Here is a 17,648-nt window from a genome sequence, read left to right as displayed (position 1 = left end):
TGCTGCGTTGCAACAGGAATGGGACAATCTGGACCAAAATGACCTTAGACGTCTCATTAGGAGTATGCCACGTCGGATCAATGCTTGTTTGGCAAACAGAGGAGGATTTACCCGTTACTGACTTGGTTGTGATGCTGTGGTAACTTTGCTGTTTGACCCCGGGTATCATTTTACCCTTATAATGGTCAGTCTGTGCCTTACTTAGTCTAACGATCATTTGGAATAAATCGATGAATGTGAACTTCATTTCATTTTGTCATTTGTTTCTTCGTCAGTTTCATTAGGTGACTTTAATAACACTTAAAAATCAAATATCCCCTACTTTTTTTGAATAGTATATATACTATTCAAAAAAAGTAGGGGATATTTGATTTTGGGGGTATAATACTAAAAAATGCAAATGACTACGAAAAAAGTCACTATAGAACCTAACAGAAGAAACATTTCCAGTTACATGTGACGCCCAAACGCACCAATAGCTACCGCATGGAATGCAGGTGATGCTTGGGACCATCATGGGGGTCCAACCCAAGATTTGCACGACTCTGACTTTGAATGTTACAGTCATTGTGGCATTGAATTCCAGGGTGGAAACATCAGTTTAATTGTTTTAGTGACCAGAAAACAAATTTTGATATGCGTCGGCTTACCCAAAATGAAAGGTTACGTGCCCTTGGCATGCTACAGATCGGCACAACACAGGCGGTTGTGGCGCGGACGATGAATGTTTCTCAGTCTGTCATAAGCAGGCTATGGTCCAGATACCGTTATACACAATCTGTACAGGACAGACCACGCTCAGGTCGACCAAGGGCGACAACTCAAGCCCAGGATCGATTTATCCGTACCTTGGCCTTGAGAAATCGTGTCATCACAGCAAATCAGATCAGCGCTCGTCTTCAAACAGACACTGGTGTGAGAGTGAGTGGCCAGACGATTCGGAATCGACTGCATAGGGGTCACCTTCGCGGCCGACGTCCTCGCGTGATCCCTTGTTTGAGAGATCATCACATTCAGGCAAGACGTCGTTGGTGTAGGGATCGTCAACACTGGGATAATCGACGCTGGAGCAATGTGATGTTTTCAGATGAGTCAAGGTTCACTGTTGATTTTTTGGACAGACGTATAAGGTGTGGCGTCGTCGAAACGAGCGCTTCCAAGACGTTAACGTCATCAGACATGATCGATTTGGGGGTGGTTCTGTTATGGTGTGGGGAGGCATCACTGTTGCTGGAAGAACGGCTTTACATGTTATTGCAGGGCGTGTTACAGGCCAGTACTACCGGGACAACATCTTGGCAGTCCATGTTGTGCCGTTCGCACGACATCATGGCCGCCGTTTCATCTTCCAGGATGACAACGCAAGATGTCACAGGGCCAGGATCGTTACAGGTTACCTCCAACAACAGAACATCACCACATTACCTTGGCCAGCACTGAGTCCCGACCTCTCCCCCATCGAGCATGTCTGGGACATGCTTGGACAGAGGTTACGTCAACGTCAACAACGTCCTGCCAATGTCCAAGAACTTGCTGCTGCGTTGCAACAGGTATGGGACAATCTGGACCAAAATGACCTTAGACGTCTCATTAGGAGTATGCCACGTCGGATCAATGCTTGTTTGGCAAACAGAGGAGGATTTACCCGTTACTGACTTGGTTGTGATGCTGTGGTAACTTTGCTGTTTGACCCCGGGTATCATTTTACCCTTATAATGGTCAGTCTGTGCCTTACTTAGTCTAACGATCATTTGGAATAAATCGATGAATGTGAACTTCATTTCATTTTGCCATTTGTTTCTTCGTCAGTTTCATTAGGTGACTTTAATAACACTTAAAAATCAAATATCCCCTACTTTTTTTGAATAGTATATATATAGATATATTTACAAATTGAACAAATAATAGTATCGATCTAAAATTGGGTATAATCTACACAAAACTAAAACTTTATAATAAACATATTAAATTAGATAGAGAAATATGATAATATTCTAGAGTATAATTTAATACATTTAAATCGGATCTTTATTTTGTTTGGTCCGGTCTTAATCGGGATACTGGATATATGTATGTGCAATCGCCTCTTTGACAACAAACTAATCTCTTCCTGGAATAAAAGGTGACAAAATGACGACACATCAGTTTTAAATTTATTTTTTATGGGTACAGTAGATTTAATGTATTCATTTTTTGATATTGTTTTAAAATGGATGTAAATAATATACGAAAACAGGGATCCGTTTCGCAAAGTGTATAAAACTGAAAAGCTTGTAGCTACATGAACGTACCACGGAATGACCCTTTCCCTTTCTTAACGGCAATTGGTATCAGGTGATCTGGAAAGGGTAAACATACCCTGTCTTTTGTGTTTAAAGAGGAGCCATCTTTTAGAGTTCATGATCAAATCAGGGGCGGATTGGGGCCGGCAACCGGCCCGGGCTCCCGTGTCGGAGCGGCCCCTTTTACTGGCCGCGGAGCCCGGACGGGGGGGGGGGAGTGTCCGGGTGCTCTCCCGCGGGAAAATTTTGAAAAATGAACGCCAAATATGCGATTTGGTGGCATATCTGATTATAGTCTCTGTCAAATTCAGCCAGCAGACCAGCTATCATCAAATTTTGCTGAGGCCTTAAAATTGATTGTTTTGGGGATATACGAACCATTGGCAGACGTTTCTGGCCGATGAAATTTTCGGATGAAATTCGGAATCCCCATTGCAAAATTCCGAATTCCGGCCCACACCCAGCACATCCGGCCCAGAAAGTCTATTATACCAGCCCATTCCAGACTCCAGTGACGGCGTGGCGGCCCGTTAAAGCCACCGGCCATATACAACATGATCATCGCCCGATGGCCCAATCCGCCCCTGGATCAAATAAACAAATAAAATACTGTTTGTTTCAGTATAGTGAGTTACTCGGGTTGATATTTTTACTGTATCATCTATTTCTCGCGTAGGTCTTTAGCTACTGCCATTTATAACATGGGTGGATAAAAAATAGTGCACTCTAATTTTTTCCATCTGGGGGGAAGGAGACTGAAACGCGTAGCGGGAGTCACTTGCCTGGTTCCCCTCTTGAACATCCTTCATGGACCAAATGCACTAGCATAAATGTTTTGAGATAAAAGTAAAATAAAAACTACCCAACCGTATGACTATACATGTCAGCCAGGGGCGGGCGTATTTAGGGTCATTTGAGATCTTGAATGAAATTACAAGATTAATATAAATACGTACCATTTCTGTGTTTCTGTACAGTGCTATATATATCATTAATTTGTGCTTTTTGTTTTGGTTTAGTTATTTTATTAACTTGACTGTAAACGTCATTGTTTTGTTGCGGCGTAAATGGACGTTTCTTAATAACCTTGGCGTACACATTTCCTGAGTTTGAATCGTCTTTGTCAGTAACGCCAGCGCCCATTGGTGCATTGCTTTGTGAAAACTGGTCCATGTTGTACACCGGATTGTTCCATTCCTCAATGAACCGAGTGGGATCTAAAGGGGATATAAAAAATATCAACATCAGTGTGTTGGTCTCAAGCTAAACGCCGATTCCAGAGTCACGATTTGGCTCAATACTCGATGTAGCCCAGTACATTACTTTATAGACTGTTCTTGACATGAACGTCGTCACTACTATATATACGAACATTGATGGTTAACTTGTGTATGTTTTACTATGTATAGTTTATTTCCTGGGCTCCCAACCTCTGGGTCGCATCGCGAAGCACTTTTCGTGGGGTCGTGGCGGACTACTTTGAAACTTTTGAAATAAATGCTTTGTTTTCATGAAAAGCATATTTATACATCTCTGTTAGGCTACACCTATTGTCACACTTTGTCTCAGTCTTGACAAAATGTGAGGCGACAGCACGCTATATACAAGCCAAGATCGGCTCGAAAATAGGAAATTAAGAAATAATACACGGCGATAATAGCGCCCCTCGTTCTTTCCTAAATTTTAATTTTCGACTTGCATTTTGGCTTGTATACCGTCTTGTCGACATTCGACTTCGTCATATTTTTGTATTTATTGATGTCAGTAAGAAAGCGCCAACACACATACCAAGCCAAAATGCAACACGAAAAGTTGAAATTAGGAAATTAACACATCGCGCTAATAGCAACCTATCATTTTGTCTTGCTGTCGTGACTTTTCGAGTTTCGCTTCGGAAGTTGCTGTAGACTCAATTTTCCAGGTCGCATTTAAATACGTGCAATCGGGTCTCACACTGGCTTTCATTTGTTTTCGTCAAAGTGAATAACAATTTTAATGTAAAAGTGAGAGGAAACCAGAGGAATCGGAAAAACCCACGAGATTGGACAGGCGACCGTAACCCTTGACACGTACAACCGGGAAATCGAAACCACGCCAGTTGACTCAATGACAGACCTTATGATACAACGTGCACGCGCTAACCATTCGTCCCCCACCACCCACGTGCAAGCGAATTATTGAAATAGATATTGTAGGAAATCACATTAAATGTCACGTCAATTTTACATCATGACATTTTGTAAGATTGAAAAGTGTATTTTGAAACGTTGTCTTTATTCAGACATTCAGCAACGTTATACGTCCATAGTATATAGGGCTTTGATCCAATCTAACCAATGGCGTAATTCGTTATCGTGCATATTCACGTCCTATCGATGACTATACAACACCCGCTCTCGCTAAATAAATGGAATTCTCCATTAAAGATGCATTATCTAAGATTTAGATAAAGAGGTGGTCATTCTTGCTATAATAGATCAATTATAGATAATTCTAAATTAATTGAAAATTTCATTCAAATTACTTTATTCTCGGCGAATTATCACTGTTTTAAGTTTTGACAAGATGCGGCACACATTGTTTATTATCGTAACCACGTTAATTTTTATTCGAGAGATTTAGCCTCGATTCGACATTTTAAAATTAAATCATTAAATGGTGACCGTCTTTAATCCGTTTAAATCCCTGCAATCCGATGACCTAGAGAGTTGATTATAGGCGTGTCATGTGAATAAACCATGTCTAAACAATAGTTTATATAATATTTGAAGCTAAATTCTTACCTTCATTTACAGAAGAAGAGGATCCTCCTGTTGGTCGAATTCTGCCAAGAAAACAAATAAATAATTGGATGGGAGTTATTCAGAAAACATGAAAATTCACAGCTTTTAGTTTATTCAGACGGAGCAGGTGGTTCAAAGTTATTGCATCGCTTTTACTAAAAAGACCTTGCTTACAATTGCTCGGCAAAGGCTTAAAGGGACAACAACACTCTTGCTGGCTTGACAGCTCCAGAAAATAAATAATAGCCTTATTCTAAGTACTAGATGTTTAAGTGCCCTACCTGTTGTCTAAATTATCCATTATACCCAATTTACTTGTCTAGAGGGTTCGAAAATATTTTTAAATCCAAGTCACATTTGAAAAGGTTTACGTTAGGCTTTTCAAATCATTTAGTTGGATTTTTCCAATTTTTCAAATTGGGTGTATTAAGATGAAATTTGTATCATCAATTAATTGGAATATTGTAAAATAGTACAATTTGTTGACCAGAATAAAGATTGGGACATATTATTCAGTTACAACAAGGGTTATATTGAGCCTTTAAAGACCAAGAAAGCTTGAAATTCATTCAACAGCTGATCAGACTTAACAGCTTGTTTCGATGCCCATCACACTTGAATATTGTTAACAAGGATGTAGCTGTATAAATACTCTAATCTTATGATAAAAAAAATCTGTAAAAATTATTACCTGTCTGTCATTGCTAAAATATAAAAATAAAATGATAAATTAAAAGTGTAGGCATATATATAGTATTTGTAGAAGTTTAACTAAATCAGGTTTAAAGATCCACATGTTATATTATAATAATAACGAACAACCAGCGGCTGCCAGGCAGGATATGCCCACATTTTCGAGAGATGGATAGAAAACAAGCTAAAACGAAAGTGATTTTTCCTACAATCAAGGGGCCATAATTCAGGAAAGTACAATTTGATATGCGCAAATATCGAAAGGAACCAAGATCTTTGAGTTATAAACTTACAGTTTAAGTTTCAACAAAATCGGATAAAAATTGTGACCTCTATAGGGTCCACAACCTTGATATACCACATTTTTACGCAATTTGAGAACGAAGGGCGGCCATTTTGTCTGTCAGTTTGGGGCCGATTTTCACGAAATTCGAACTCAGTCGTCCTTAGGGTGTAACGGTGATATAATAATACGTTTTTTAAATCGGATAAAAAATTATGACCTCTATAGATCCCACAAGCTAACAACGAGATTTTTCGTACAATCAGGGGCCATAATTCAGTAAGTTACGGTCCGATATGCGCGAATATCGAAAGGAACCAAGATCTTTGGGTTATAAACTTACATTTCAAGTTTCAACAAAATCGGATAAAAATTGTAACCTCTATAGGGTCCACAACCTTGATATACCATATTTTTACGCTATTTGAGAACGAAGGGCGGCCATTTTATCTGTCAGTTTTTGGCCGATTTTCACGAAATTCGAACTCAGTCGTGCTTAGGGTGTAACGGTGATATAATAATATGATTTTTTAAATCGGATAAAAATTATGACCTCTATAGGGTCCACAAGCTAAAAACGTGTTTTTTGGTACAATCAGGGGCCATAATTCAGGAAGTTACGGTCCGATATGCGCGAATATTGAAAGGAACCGAGATCTTTGGGTTATAAACTTACATTTCAAGTTTCAACAAAATCGGATAAAAATTGTGACCTCTATAGGGTCCACACCCTTGATATACCATATTTTCATCTATGAACTTTTGAAGCGCGACCAAGCTAGGGGTTATCTAATGTCATGCTTACAGCCGGACATTATTGAATCCATGTCCAACCGTATCCACCTGCTCGAAAATCGAGTTGATGACATGCAGCAATATTCAAGACGTACGTGCCTCAAATTTAGTGGCATACCCGAACCACATACACATGATATAGAAGACACTGATAAAATCGTCCTAGATGTGATAAATAATGAAATTCTAAAAGATGACGGGTCACCAAAAATATCAAAAAACCAAATCGGCCGAACACATCGTGTTGGTAAAAGAAAGCAGGGATCCAACCGCGATATAATTGTTCGTTTCATAAGCTACAGGGACAGAGCTCTGATATATGGCAAAAAAGGTAATTTAAAAAGTAGAAACTCGGACCCAAATAAACCGACAAAGTTATTTATCAATGAAGCTCTTACAAGAAAGCGTTCCTTTCTCTTCAAATCTTGCAGGGAACTTTTTAAAAAGAAAATCATAAAAAACTGTTGGACCTTTGACGGAAGAATATATGCTAAACTACTTAGTGAAGAGATAATCCTCATCAAATCTGAAGAAGACCTTAACCAATTTCATAATCGTGAAACAGATATCCCGCATAATGCCACACCTAACCCACGATCCTTCTTGGATGAAAATTTACAAGGACGCTCCAATCACCGGACACCGCTTAACTCAGATCAAGAATTGATGTTTACATCAACACCTAGACATGGAGCTATAGGCAATCTTCCTTAGATAAACCACCTTATATAGATTTCGCACAATGAAAATGAAACATGTACATTCAAAACTTATATGCAAGTATAGGGAATATATAAAACTTGAAAGTATATTATCGTATTTTCTTAGATATAAGAGCACTTCTATGTATTCAACGCACAGAGAAATAATGTATTATTATTATTATTATTCCTTACAATTATGTTCTCAAAAAGGGCTTTCCTACACACAGATCTATTATCTCATTCATAGCTTCAAATTTGCTTATTTACTTTTAAATAATATTAAATGACGTCTATTAAACTTCTATCCATCAATGTAAGAGGAATTGTATGAACAATCATGCGCTATTAATTTCCTTCAAGAAACTCACAGTAGTGTTTGCGATGAAACCGATTGGCAAAGCGAATGGGCGGATCGCATATTGTTTTCACATGGTAGAACTAACTCAGCGGGGACAGAATGATATTTTCTTGAAAAGTAACAACAACATTAATGTTATTAAAAACCAATCTGATGAAAATGGTTATTTTAACATCTTAGTAATAAGTATCTATAATAATATCTTAGTTTTAGTCAATACATATAGTCCTATATCTGACAGTGACCAGTACACTTATTATACAAGATTACTTAAATCTTTACAGCAGCTATGTGGTGAACTTGACTCGTTCTCAATGATAATTGGCGGAGATTTTAATAGTGTCCTAAATGTTAAACTTGATAGATATGGCGGAAACTACAAACTGAAACGAAAAGGCCAAAATGCCATTTTCAATATAATTAATCATTATAATCTCTTACACATATTCAGAATTTTAACACAAAATAATAAGCGTTTTACTTGGAAACAAAAGAAGCCATTGATACAAAGTCGAATTGATTTTTGGCTCATATTGGAAAAACTCCAAGATTATATAAAATCATGTACAATATAACCAACTTCTTTTACTGATCATTCATCAATTCATATACATATCAAAATAACTAATTATCCTCGCGGACCAAATCTATGGATTTTTATCTCTTCGTTAACAAAAGACAAAACATATACTAAATTGATAAAATCATCTATACCGATATGGAAAAGTAAATATTTTGACAAACAAAATAAAAATGGTTTATGGGACTTCATTAAATTTAAGATAAAGGAATTTTCTATAGAATATTCTAAAAAGAAACAAAAACTTAAAAAAAGCTGTAAAAAATAGCTGAACTGAGGAACTGATCTAGCTTGAATCCCTTATCAGTAAACAGGAACCTAGTAACAACAAAATTATCGAAAAACTTTATGATCAATATACCGAGGTTAAGCAATCATTAGACAACATTTACATTGATGAGACACAAGGAGCAATTTTTAGGTCCAAACAAAACTGGTATGAAAACGGTGAAAAAAACACAAAATTATTTCTAAACTTAGAAAAAGAAAGAAAGTGTGCTACTACAATAAAAAAGCTCCAAAAATCTGACGATTCTATTATATTTGACCCCATTGAAATATCGGGAGAAATATTCTTATTTTATAAAAACTTATATGCGTCGAGAGACTCGTGTTTTGAAAGGGAAAGTAATTTTATAACAAATTTTAGGCCTGTAGAAAGGCTAAATGATTATCAGAAAGATTTATTTGAATTCAAAATTGACTACTTCGAACTTCAGAAGGCCTTAAACTCGTTTAAAATAAATAAATCTCCAGGAAACGATGGTATCACAATTGAATTTTATCGACATTTTTGGCCTGATATTTATGTATTATTATTAGACTCATATAACTGTAGCTTTGAAGAAGAATCTTTATCCGTAACACAACGTCAATTAGTCATTAAACTCATTCCTAAAGGTAATAAAGATAGAACATGCTTAACTAACTGGAGGCCCATTACGCTTGTTAATGTCGATATGAAGTTGGTGAGCAAAGTTTTGTCGAACAGATTAAAACCATTTTTGAACCAGTTAATACACCCTAATCAATCCGCGTTTATACCAGGTCGCCACATTCATGAAAATACCCGTATTATTTCCGATTGTTTTGATCTTGCAAAACAAAAAAGAATAATAGGCTTTCTTTTAGCTATAGATTTCCAAAAAGCCTTCGACAGCATAAATCATGATTTTTTAATCAAAGCTTTATCATCGTACGGTTTCGGGCGTAATTTTATTAGATGGATAAAACCCCTTTACAAGAATATCACCTGTTGTGTAATAAACAATGGATTTACAACCCCTTATTTTCATGTAAAAAGGGGTGTTCGACAAGGCGATCCAATGTCATCCAATCTTTTTAATTTAATCATAGAACTGTTACTATACGCTATTAGAGACGATGTAAATATAAATGGAATAAAATTTGGACGTAAATCCATAAAAGTTGTAGCTTTTGCTGACGATATAACGGCATTATTAAATGATTTTAGCTCTGCGCGTCATTTGTTTGAGATACTGAGACTTTTTGGTTTAGTCTCAGGGCTTATAATTAACGTTAATAAAACAGAGGCTATAGATTTAAACAGCTGGTATATGAATTTAATGCAAGAATTAAAATCAACCGGTATAGTTTTATGCGAAAAAGTCATAAAAATTCTCGGGATACATTTTTCAAAAGACACTCATATTACCGATGAGTTAAATTTTACAAATAAAATAAATGAAATAGAACAAATATTAAAAATATGGGATAAACATAAATTATCTTTAATTGGAAAAATACAAATAATTAAAACATTTTGTATTTCAAAAATTCTTTACCCGGCAACTGTTAATCCAGTGTCGGACTCTACTATTCAAAAACTAAATTCAATCTTTTACAAATTTATATGGAACGGACCTGATAGAATAAAGCGAGATATTCTTATTCAGAACAATAAAAATTGCGCACTAAAAATGATTGACTTAAAAGAATTCCTAATATGTAATAGCATTTTTTGGATTAAAAAAATATACCAGTAACCCTTTCAAACATGGCTCATACCATATGAATTCATTATGGCTGAATATGGTGGAAATTTATTACCTGCTTGCAACTTTCCAGAAAAGCTAAATTTAAACATTCCTTTTTATAAAAACCTTTATGCCAACTGGTATAAAATTTACACAACACATATAAAGAACATTGTCCAAGCTAAAAATCAAATTATTTGGAATAATACAAATATAAAGATTAATAATAAAATTATATTTTTAAAAGTTTTTTTTAACAAGAATATTTGGTATGTTAGTGAATATTTTGATAAAATAAATAAGATCGATGCTCAATATTTAGAAAAACATCAATTTATCTTAAATGGAAAAGAAAAATGTATTTTGAGGTATGTATAGGAACCGAACGAATTTGAAAGTGCGATACATACCAATTTTAATTGTAATATAACTCCTTTGGAAGATAAAATTACTAATTTTTACAAAATATATAATACCGGTTTTCACAACGTGGATTCAAAAGATATTTATGATAGCCGGATAAAAGCAAAGTTCAGCAGGCCAAAAGCCATTGCAGAATGGGAATACATTCTAAATACCGAGTTAAGCGATCTAGACGTAGAAAACACATTTAAAATAATAAACACTGTATGTCTTAGTACAAAACTGAGAAGCTTTGAATACAAATATCTCCATAGGATTATATTCACAAATGATAAATTATTCAAAACTAGAAAAGTTGATAACACACTCTGTACTTTCTGTGAATCTAATATAGAAAATGTAGAACATCTCTTTGTTTTCTGCCCATTTTCACAAATAATATGGAATCATTTTCATACCATTTTAGATCGCAGCAATATAAATATAGATATAAAAACACATATCAAACATCTTGGTTTAACTAACAAACCAGATTATATAAATAATACTGAATGGATCTTCATTAATCATGTAATTATTTTAACTAAGTTCTATATATATCGGGCTAAACTACGAAACGAAATACTGAATATTAATAAGTATGAAAGCTTTTTAGTAGAACACGCAAAATTGGCGATTGAGATATCTCCGGAATTATACATAAATAAATGGAAATATCTTTTTAAGACACCCTCCATACTGATTCCTCATTGATGGTTTTATGTACTTAGATCTGTGTTTATAAAGCACAATATAAATAAATGTTGTAACATATACTTGTAAATAATGACGTAAATATTTTTACGTTATTTGAGAACGAACGGCGGCCATTTTGTCTGTCAGTTTTGGGCCGATTTTCACGAAATTCTAACTCAACCGTCCTTAGGGTTTAACGGTGATATAATAATACGGTTTTTTAAATCAGATAAAAATTATGACCTCTATAGGGTCTACAAGCCAAAAAACGCGTTTTTGCGTAAAACCAGGGGCCATAATTCATGAAGTTACGGTCCGATATGCGCGAATATCGAAAGGAACCGAGATCTTTGTGTTATAAACTTACTTTTCAAGTTTCAGCAAAATCGGATAAAAATTGTGACCTCTATAGGGTCCACGACCTTGATATACCATATTTTTACGTTATTTGAGAACGAAAGGCGGCCATTTTGTCAGTTTTGGGCCGATTTTCACGAAATTCGAACTCAACCGTCCTTAGGGTTTAACGGTGAGATAATAATACGGTTTTTTAAATCGGATAAAAATTATGACCTCTATAGGGTCCACAAGCCAAAAAACGCGTTTTTGCGTACAATCAGGGGCCATAATTCAGGAAGTTACGGTCCGATATGTGCGAATATCGACAGGAACCGAGATCTTTGGGTTATAAACTTACATTTCAAGTTTAAGCAAAATCGGATAAAAATTGTGACCTCTATAGGGTCCACATCCTCGATATACCATATTTTTACGTTATTTGAGAACGAACGGCGGCCATTTTGTCTGTCAGTTTTGGGCCGATTTTCACGAAATTCGAACTCAACCGACCTTAGGGTTTAACGGTGATATAATAATACGGGTTTTTGAATCGGATAAAAATTATGACCTCTATAGGGTCCACAAGCCAAAGAACGCGTTTTTGCGTACAATCAGGGGCCATAATTCAGGAAGTTACGGTCCGATATGCGCGAATATCGAAAGGAACCGAGATCTTTGGGTTATAAACTTACATTTTAAGTTTCAACAAAATCGGATAAAAATTGTGACCTCTACAGTGTTCACAAGCCAAAAACGTGATTTTTCATACAATCAGGGGCCATAATCCATGAAGTTATGGTCCGATAGATGCCAATACCGAAAGGAACCGAGATCTTAGGGTGATAAACCTATATTTCAAGTTTCATTGAAATCGGATAAAAATTGTGACCTGTAGACTGTTCACAAACAATTGTGGACGGACGGACGGACGGGGGCGACGACAATATACGTCCACATGAAAATGTGGGCGTATAAAAACTAAACTGTATATCATTCTGACTCAAGATCTCAAAACAAATACAAGTTTTCTTATAATGAAGCCTTTTCTCGTCATTTACAGGTTAAACATTAATACAAGTAAAAGTACAAATATTTACAGTGTGGCATATCCTTTTCTTTTGTTTACAAATTAAATCACACAGCAACTTATGGGTTGATAAGTTGAAATTCATGTGTAGTAGTTCTGACAATATGTATTACCAGTAGGCATATATGAAATTTTCTTATTTTAATTCCTAAATTGAAATTATCTGGGATCTATTATAGAAATCAAATATCAACGATGGCCCCTTAAGATGCCACACGAACTATAGGCGAAGGACCCCGGGCGAAGTTTGAGACAATAAAATGGTAAATGTGGGCGTATAAAATTATTAGGAGTAATTAATTACCCGCCATTTTCTTCTCCTGGGTATGTGTTCTGTTCCGTTTGACTACCAGAACCACAAGTAGTATGAGTACTATCAAGACAGCTGTTCCACCACAAGCAACACCAACTATAACTGTAGTGCTCATTCCCACAGAACCATCTGAAGATTCTTCTGAAATATTTGAGGAAGGGGTGGTGATACTAATCACAGCTATGGTGCTGATTCCCACAGAACCCTCAGACGATTCTTCTATAACATTCGAGGTGATGGTGGTGGTGCTGGCTATAAAACAAATACAAAATGCAATTTGATACCATTCCGGAATTCAGAAATCGGAGGATTATAACAATTCTGTTAACCATCGTATCATCATTTACATAGGTTTTGTTTAATTTTATTCATTTTATAAATCGTAACACAGGGCTACGACTAACCAACGGGTAAGCAGGCCAGGTTCATAAATATTTCAAATGTATCTTTCAACTTACCTGTGGCAATAAATGGTTTAACTATCAATCCAATTTGTTGAGAGGTACGACAGACACATTTACTACAAACTTGACAATAGTAGAGCCCAAAATCTCTTTCTGTTACCACATCTATATGTTGTGTAACGGTTAGTACTTTATCTGTAATATTATATGTACTACCGGCATGTCTTTCTGCTGTCATTGACCAAAATAACCGTCTGACACAGGTAATGTTATTGTAATGGCCGTATAGCCGAAATTTCGAGGCTAGTTGCACTGGTTCACCAGAATTTACAGTAATATTCTGAGAGTTAGATAGGAGTTCAATTTCTTGATAAGCTGAAAGACAAGAGAATATTTTCTTTAGCATACAAGTGTTAACGTGAGCAATCAGCATATTTAAATAACCATTGACCAGAAGATATAATCTTAATCAAGAGATATATTTCATATACAAAACTTGACGAGAAGTTTATCGAGTTTTGTTTTCTATTGCTAACAGAAAAATAAATTGTCGTAGGGTAGGATTCATTTGTTCTGAACATACTACATTTTTCCCCGTCAAATTATAAACAAGGGCTTTCAGTAACTACTTGGCAGCGAAGGTAGCTATTGGAGAAATGTAGACGCCGATTATGACCATAAATTAGGTGTAGATAGATACATAATTATCAATTTATATATTATATATACAGTATTTAAAACATGACATAACCTACCAGTTTTAACCGATTCAGATGTAATTCTTGACGTTGCAAAGCTTCGTTGGGTCGCATATTCTTGACATTTCCATTCTGTACCAATTTCTTTCTCTACAGATTTAATAACTATTTCATGTTGTGTAGATTTACATTCATAGTTATTCATAGTCATCCAGGTATCGTAAACACAGTGAGTCTTTAAGTTAGTATTCCCAAACCAACTATCATTTCTAAACCATGATATAATCTCCACATTGGTTCGTCTAAAACCACGTGAACTTAAACAGGTGAGAATCAAATAGTTACATCTTTCTTCATCTGGTGAGACTCCTAGAATAAGCTGATCTACAATAAACAGGCAAATAACTAAACAATTTTGGATAAATCGAAATATCATAATATTGGTTTTCGATCTCGTGGGTGTTATATATGGGTGTGAAGGGATCTATATCCTTTTTGCCTGTAATAATGTGTGATTGCGGACATTAATCCGCACTGTTTAATATGGATTAATATTGTGCACCTAATTTTCGGGACCCCCTCTCTAGTATTATATGGCGAACGTCGTCTCGATCCACTTTGACTTGACGTGACATAAAGCAGGGGTGTCAAACTTATTTCGATTCATGGGCCACATAAACTAAAATTTTACATCAAGTGGGCCGAGTAATATTTGCTAGGATATAATATTGAACACAACGTTCTTTTGTATTACATACAACTTAGATATCTTTGACATACAGTACAGAAGTAAGAGTTTTACTGAAACCGGAAAACAATAATAAATGATTTCCACCGCTAGTTTCTAATACTAAGTGCATGGGGACTGCACCACACATAATTTGCACAGAAACAAATACATGGACCAGACATCAAACTCAGAAACCACAAATAAACAAACAATTCAGTCCCGGGCCTGTAGTGACACAGACTTCACTCAAATTTGAAAACAATCAGGAATGCAGCCCAAAGAATTATCGACACGTCAGTTTGTTGAAATTTGTTCCACGGGCACCATTTAAACATTTGGCGGGCCAGAACTGGCCCGCGGTCAGCATGTTTGACACATCTGGCATTAACTTTTACCCCACCTTCAGTACTGGGATATACATTTTCAAATATTTTGCCTGATTGGGTCTCTGTTTGGATTTTCGACAATTAACTTTAAGTTAATCAACCCCCACAAGCAATAAGAAAGTTTGGGTGTAGTTTAAAATTAACACAATATCATCTTCATTGCGGTGACCCAACACAAGACAGAACATTAACTGTCTTAGACAACATGGTTGTACGTTAAGATCAATCACATTATTTCTATTACGTCTTTCTTGTAAATCATTATTTTTTTTTTCTTTCTCATTTTAAGTGACGTCTAGATCATTACAGGCCCGGGTCTGTAGGCCTACAGCGCAATGGGCACTTACAACACTTGAATCCATTAACTGCCTTAGACAAAATGGTTGTAATTTTGGGTTATTTCAGATATTCATGAGAAGAACACCATGAAGATCGTTCACATTATTTCTATTACGCCTTTCTTGTACATCTTTTTTTCTTTCTCATTTTAAGTGACGTCTGTATCATTACAGGCCCGGGTCTGTAGGCCTACAGCGCTGTGGACACTTACAACCCTTGGTTCCATTCGCTTGACTTGATTTGATATTTGCTTACAGAAAAATGACTTACCAGATATAACTTGATGTAAACTCTGACCAACCAGTAAAATGATATATATTCTTAAAATCATCTTATATAAAATAATTCTCTGAATATGATTACACTTTCTTGATATTAATGTTCATAACATGGCAGTACATTTGGATATTGTCTATAAAACACACTTCACTATCAACGTACTGTTTCATTGTAAAATAATTGTTTGAAAAATAGAATGCTTCCCCTTTCCTACTTCCTGAATATGTTGACATTAAAGGAGCAGTATCTCAATAAAACTGCGTTTAAGCATACAAACCATAAGATAAAAATGTAAAAAATATATCTTAATTGGAAAGAGAGTCGATCGCTTTAAATGCCACAGGGTTACATAGTGGTTTGGTATATTCTGTTTCTCTCATGATATCATATTTGCAGGCTGCGTGTTGTGCTATTTTTGTAAGTGTCCAACATTGGGAAGCAGATTTTAATTTTAATCGTAAAGGATCTTTTAGATGAACAGTAGCCGAGTAACAAATCGTACATGCATTCTTTGTTTATTTCTTCGTGTTGTCAGATATTTTGATGTATTATTATTATTGCATGCCTATTATTGCATGAGGGAGAGAGAGACACACAGAGAGACAGGGAAACAGAGAGGGATAGAGAGAGAGGGGGGGGATTAAAGCTATGTAACTTGACTCCAGAGGGTAGGCAGACCAAATTTAGGGCCTCGGATACCCTGACGGTGACGAGAGCCTCAAACGGAACAAGGACGGGCCGGGGTCCCACGGCGCGAAGGCCCGGGCAGTTGGCTTGTAGTTGTTAATTCACCAATTTTTCTCAAAAAAGGGACTGACAGAATCCGCTTTTAATCCTACCCATGTCACTAGGTACCCACATTCAGAAAAGTCACCGGTTTTCGTCTACTTTACGATCGAGTGGGGGTTTTTTCTTATTAATTTATACCAACATTTTTTAAAAAAAAAAAAACATACCTTTGGGCTCCGGGTCCCTGGACAAGTGTCCCCGCTGTCCCCTCTCAATGCCCCTGCCTGCCAAATTTCATATTAATTTTGTTCGCTAATGAACGAGAATACGCTCTAGATTTAGATACCGACCGTGGCACCGGTGTAAAATTGGATATCAGCCACAATCAGTCAATGGCTTCAGTCGGAGGATGACAATGGGCTATGGGTGATGTATGGAAATAGTGAATCAAACTCATCATTTAACAAATTCTTCACTGCGATAGGGCCCCAACAAAACAAGTTGGTCCGAGGGCCCAGATCTACCCAGACCGCCATACAATTTTAGAACGTGGTCCAAAATGCGCTAAAGCGAACGACGAGTCTGATTGTAAACATCTCTAACAAATGAAATCGAAATGTCCATCATTCTAGCAGAGATTCAGTATCTGAAAATAACAATAGGACATGCAAAACATAAATTTAAAGAAAATTGACAATCCTTGGATGAGAATTGATGTGTAAATACTGAACATATATTGTTCGATACGGCCGTGTGCGAAAATAAATAAAA

At 36.1% G+C, this 17,648-nt stretch overlaps 1 protein-coding gene across 1 annotated transcript; it reads right to left on the bottom strand.

Moving 5' to 3' along the window:
* Positions 1-1,864: 1,864 nt before the first annotated feature.
* On the bottom strand, positions 1,865-16,301 carry LOC126829744 (uncharacterized). The gene is made up of 8 exons (XM_056102861.1): positions 16,140-16,301; positions 14,472-14,798; positions 13,771-14,091; positions 13,304-13,564; positions 5,757-5,769; positions 5,066-5,106; positions 3,239-3,499; positions 1,865-2,110 (listed from the first exon to the last, which is right to left on the bottom strand). The coding sequence occupies exons 1-8, from the start codon at positions 16,198-16,200 to the stop codon at positions 2,100-2,102; spliced, it is 1,296 nt and encodes a 431-aa protein (XP_055958836.1). The 5' UTR covers positions 16,201-16,301; the 3' UTR covers positions 1,865-2,099.
* Positions 16,302-17,648: the final 1,347 nt, after the last annotated feature.

The sequence above is a fragment of the Patella vulgata genome, chromosome 8, assembly GCF_932274485.2.
Source record: "Patella vulgata chromosome 8, xgPatVulg1.2, whole genome shotgun sequence".
NCBI classification, from domain to species: domain Eukaryota; kingdom Metazoa; phylum Mollusca; class Gastropoda; family Patellidae; genus Patella; species Patella vulgata.
The sequence above is the reverse complement of the archived record's forward strand: the minus strand, read 5'-3'. Positions and strand labels throughout refer to the sequence as shown.

What these genes read in the sequence shown, in the direction of transcription:
- LOC126829744 (XM_056102861.1), bottom strand. Translation starts at nt 16,200, where the DNA reads ATGATTTTAAGAATATATATCATTTTACTGGTTGGTCAGAGTTTACAT. An exon ending in TTTACATCAAGTTATATCTG is followed by an intron (nt 14,799 to 16,139) that starts GTAAGTCATTTT and finishes TGTTTATTGTAG; the next exon opens with ATCAGCTTATTCTAGGAGTC. An exon ending in CTCTTCTTCTGTAAATGAAG is followed by an intron (nt 3,500 to 5,065) that starts GTAAGAATTTAG and finishes TATCCCCTTTAG; the next exon opens with ATCCCACTCGGTTCATTGAG.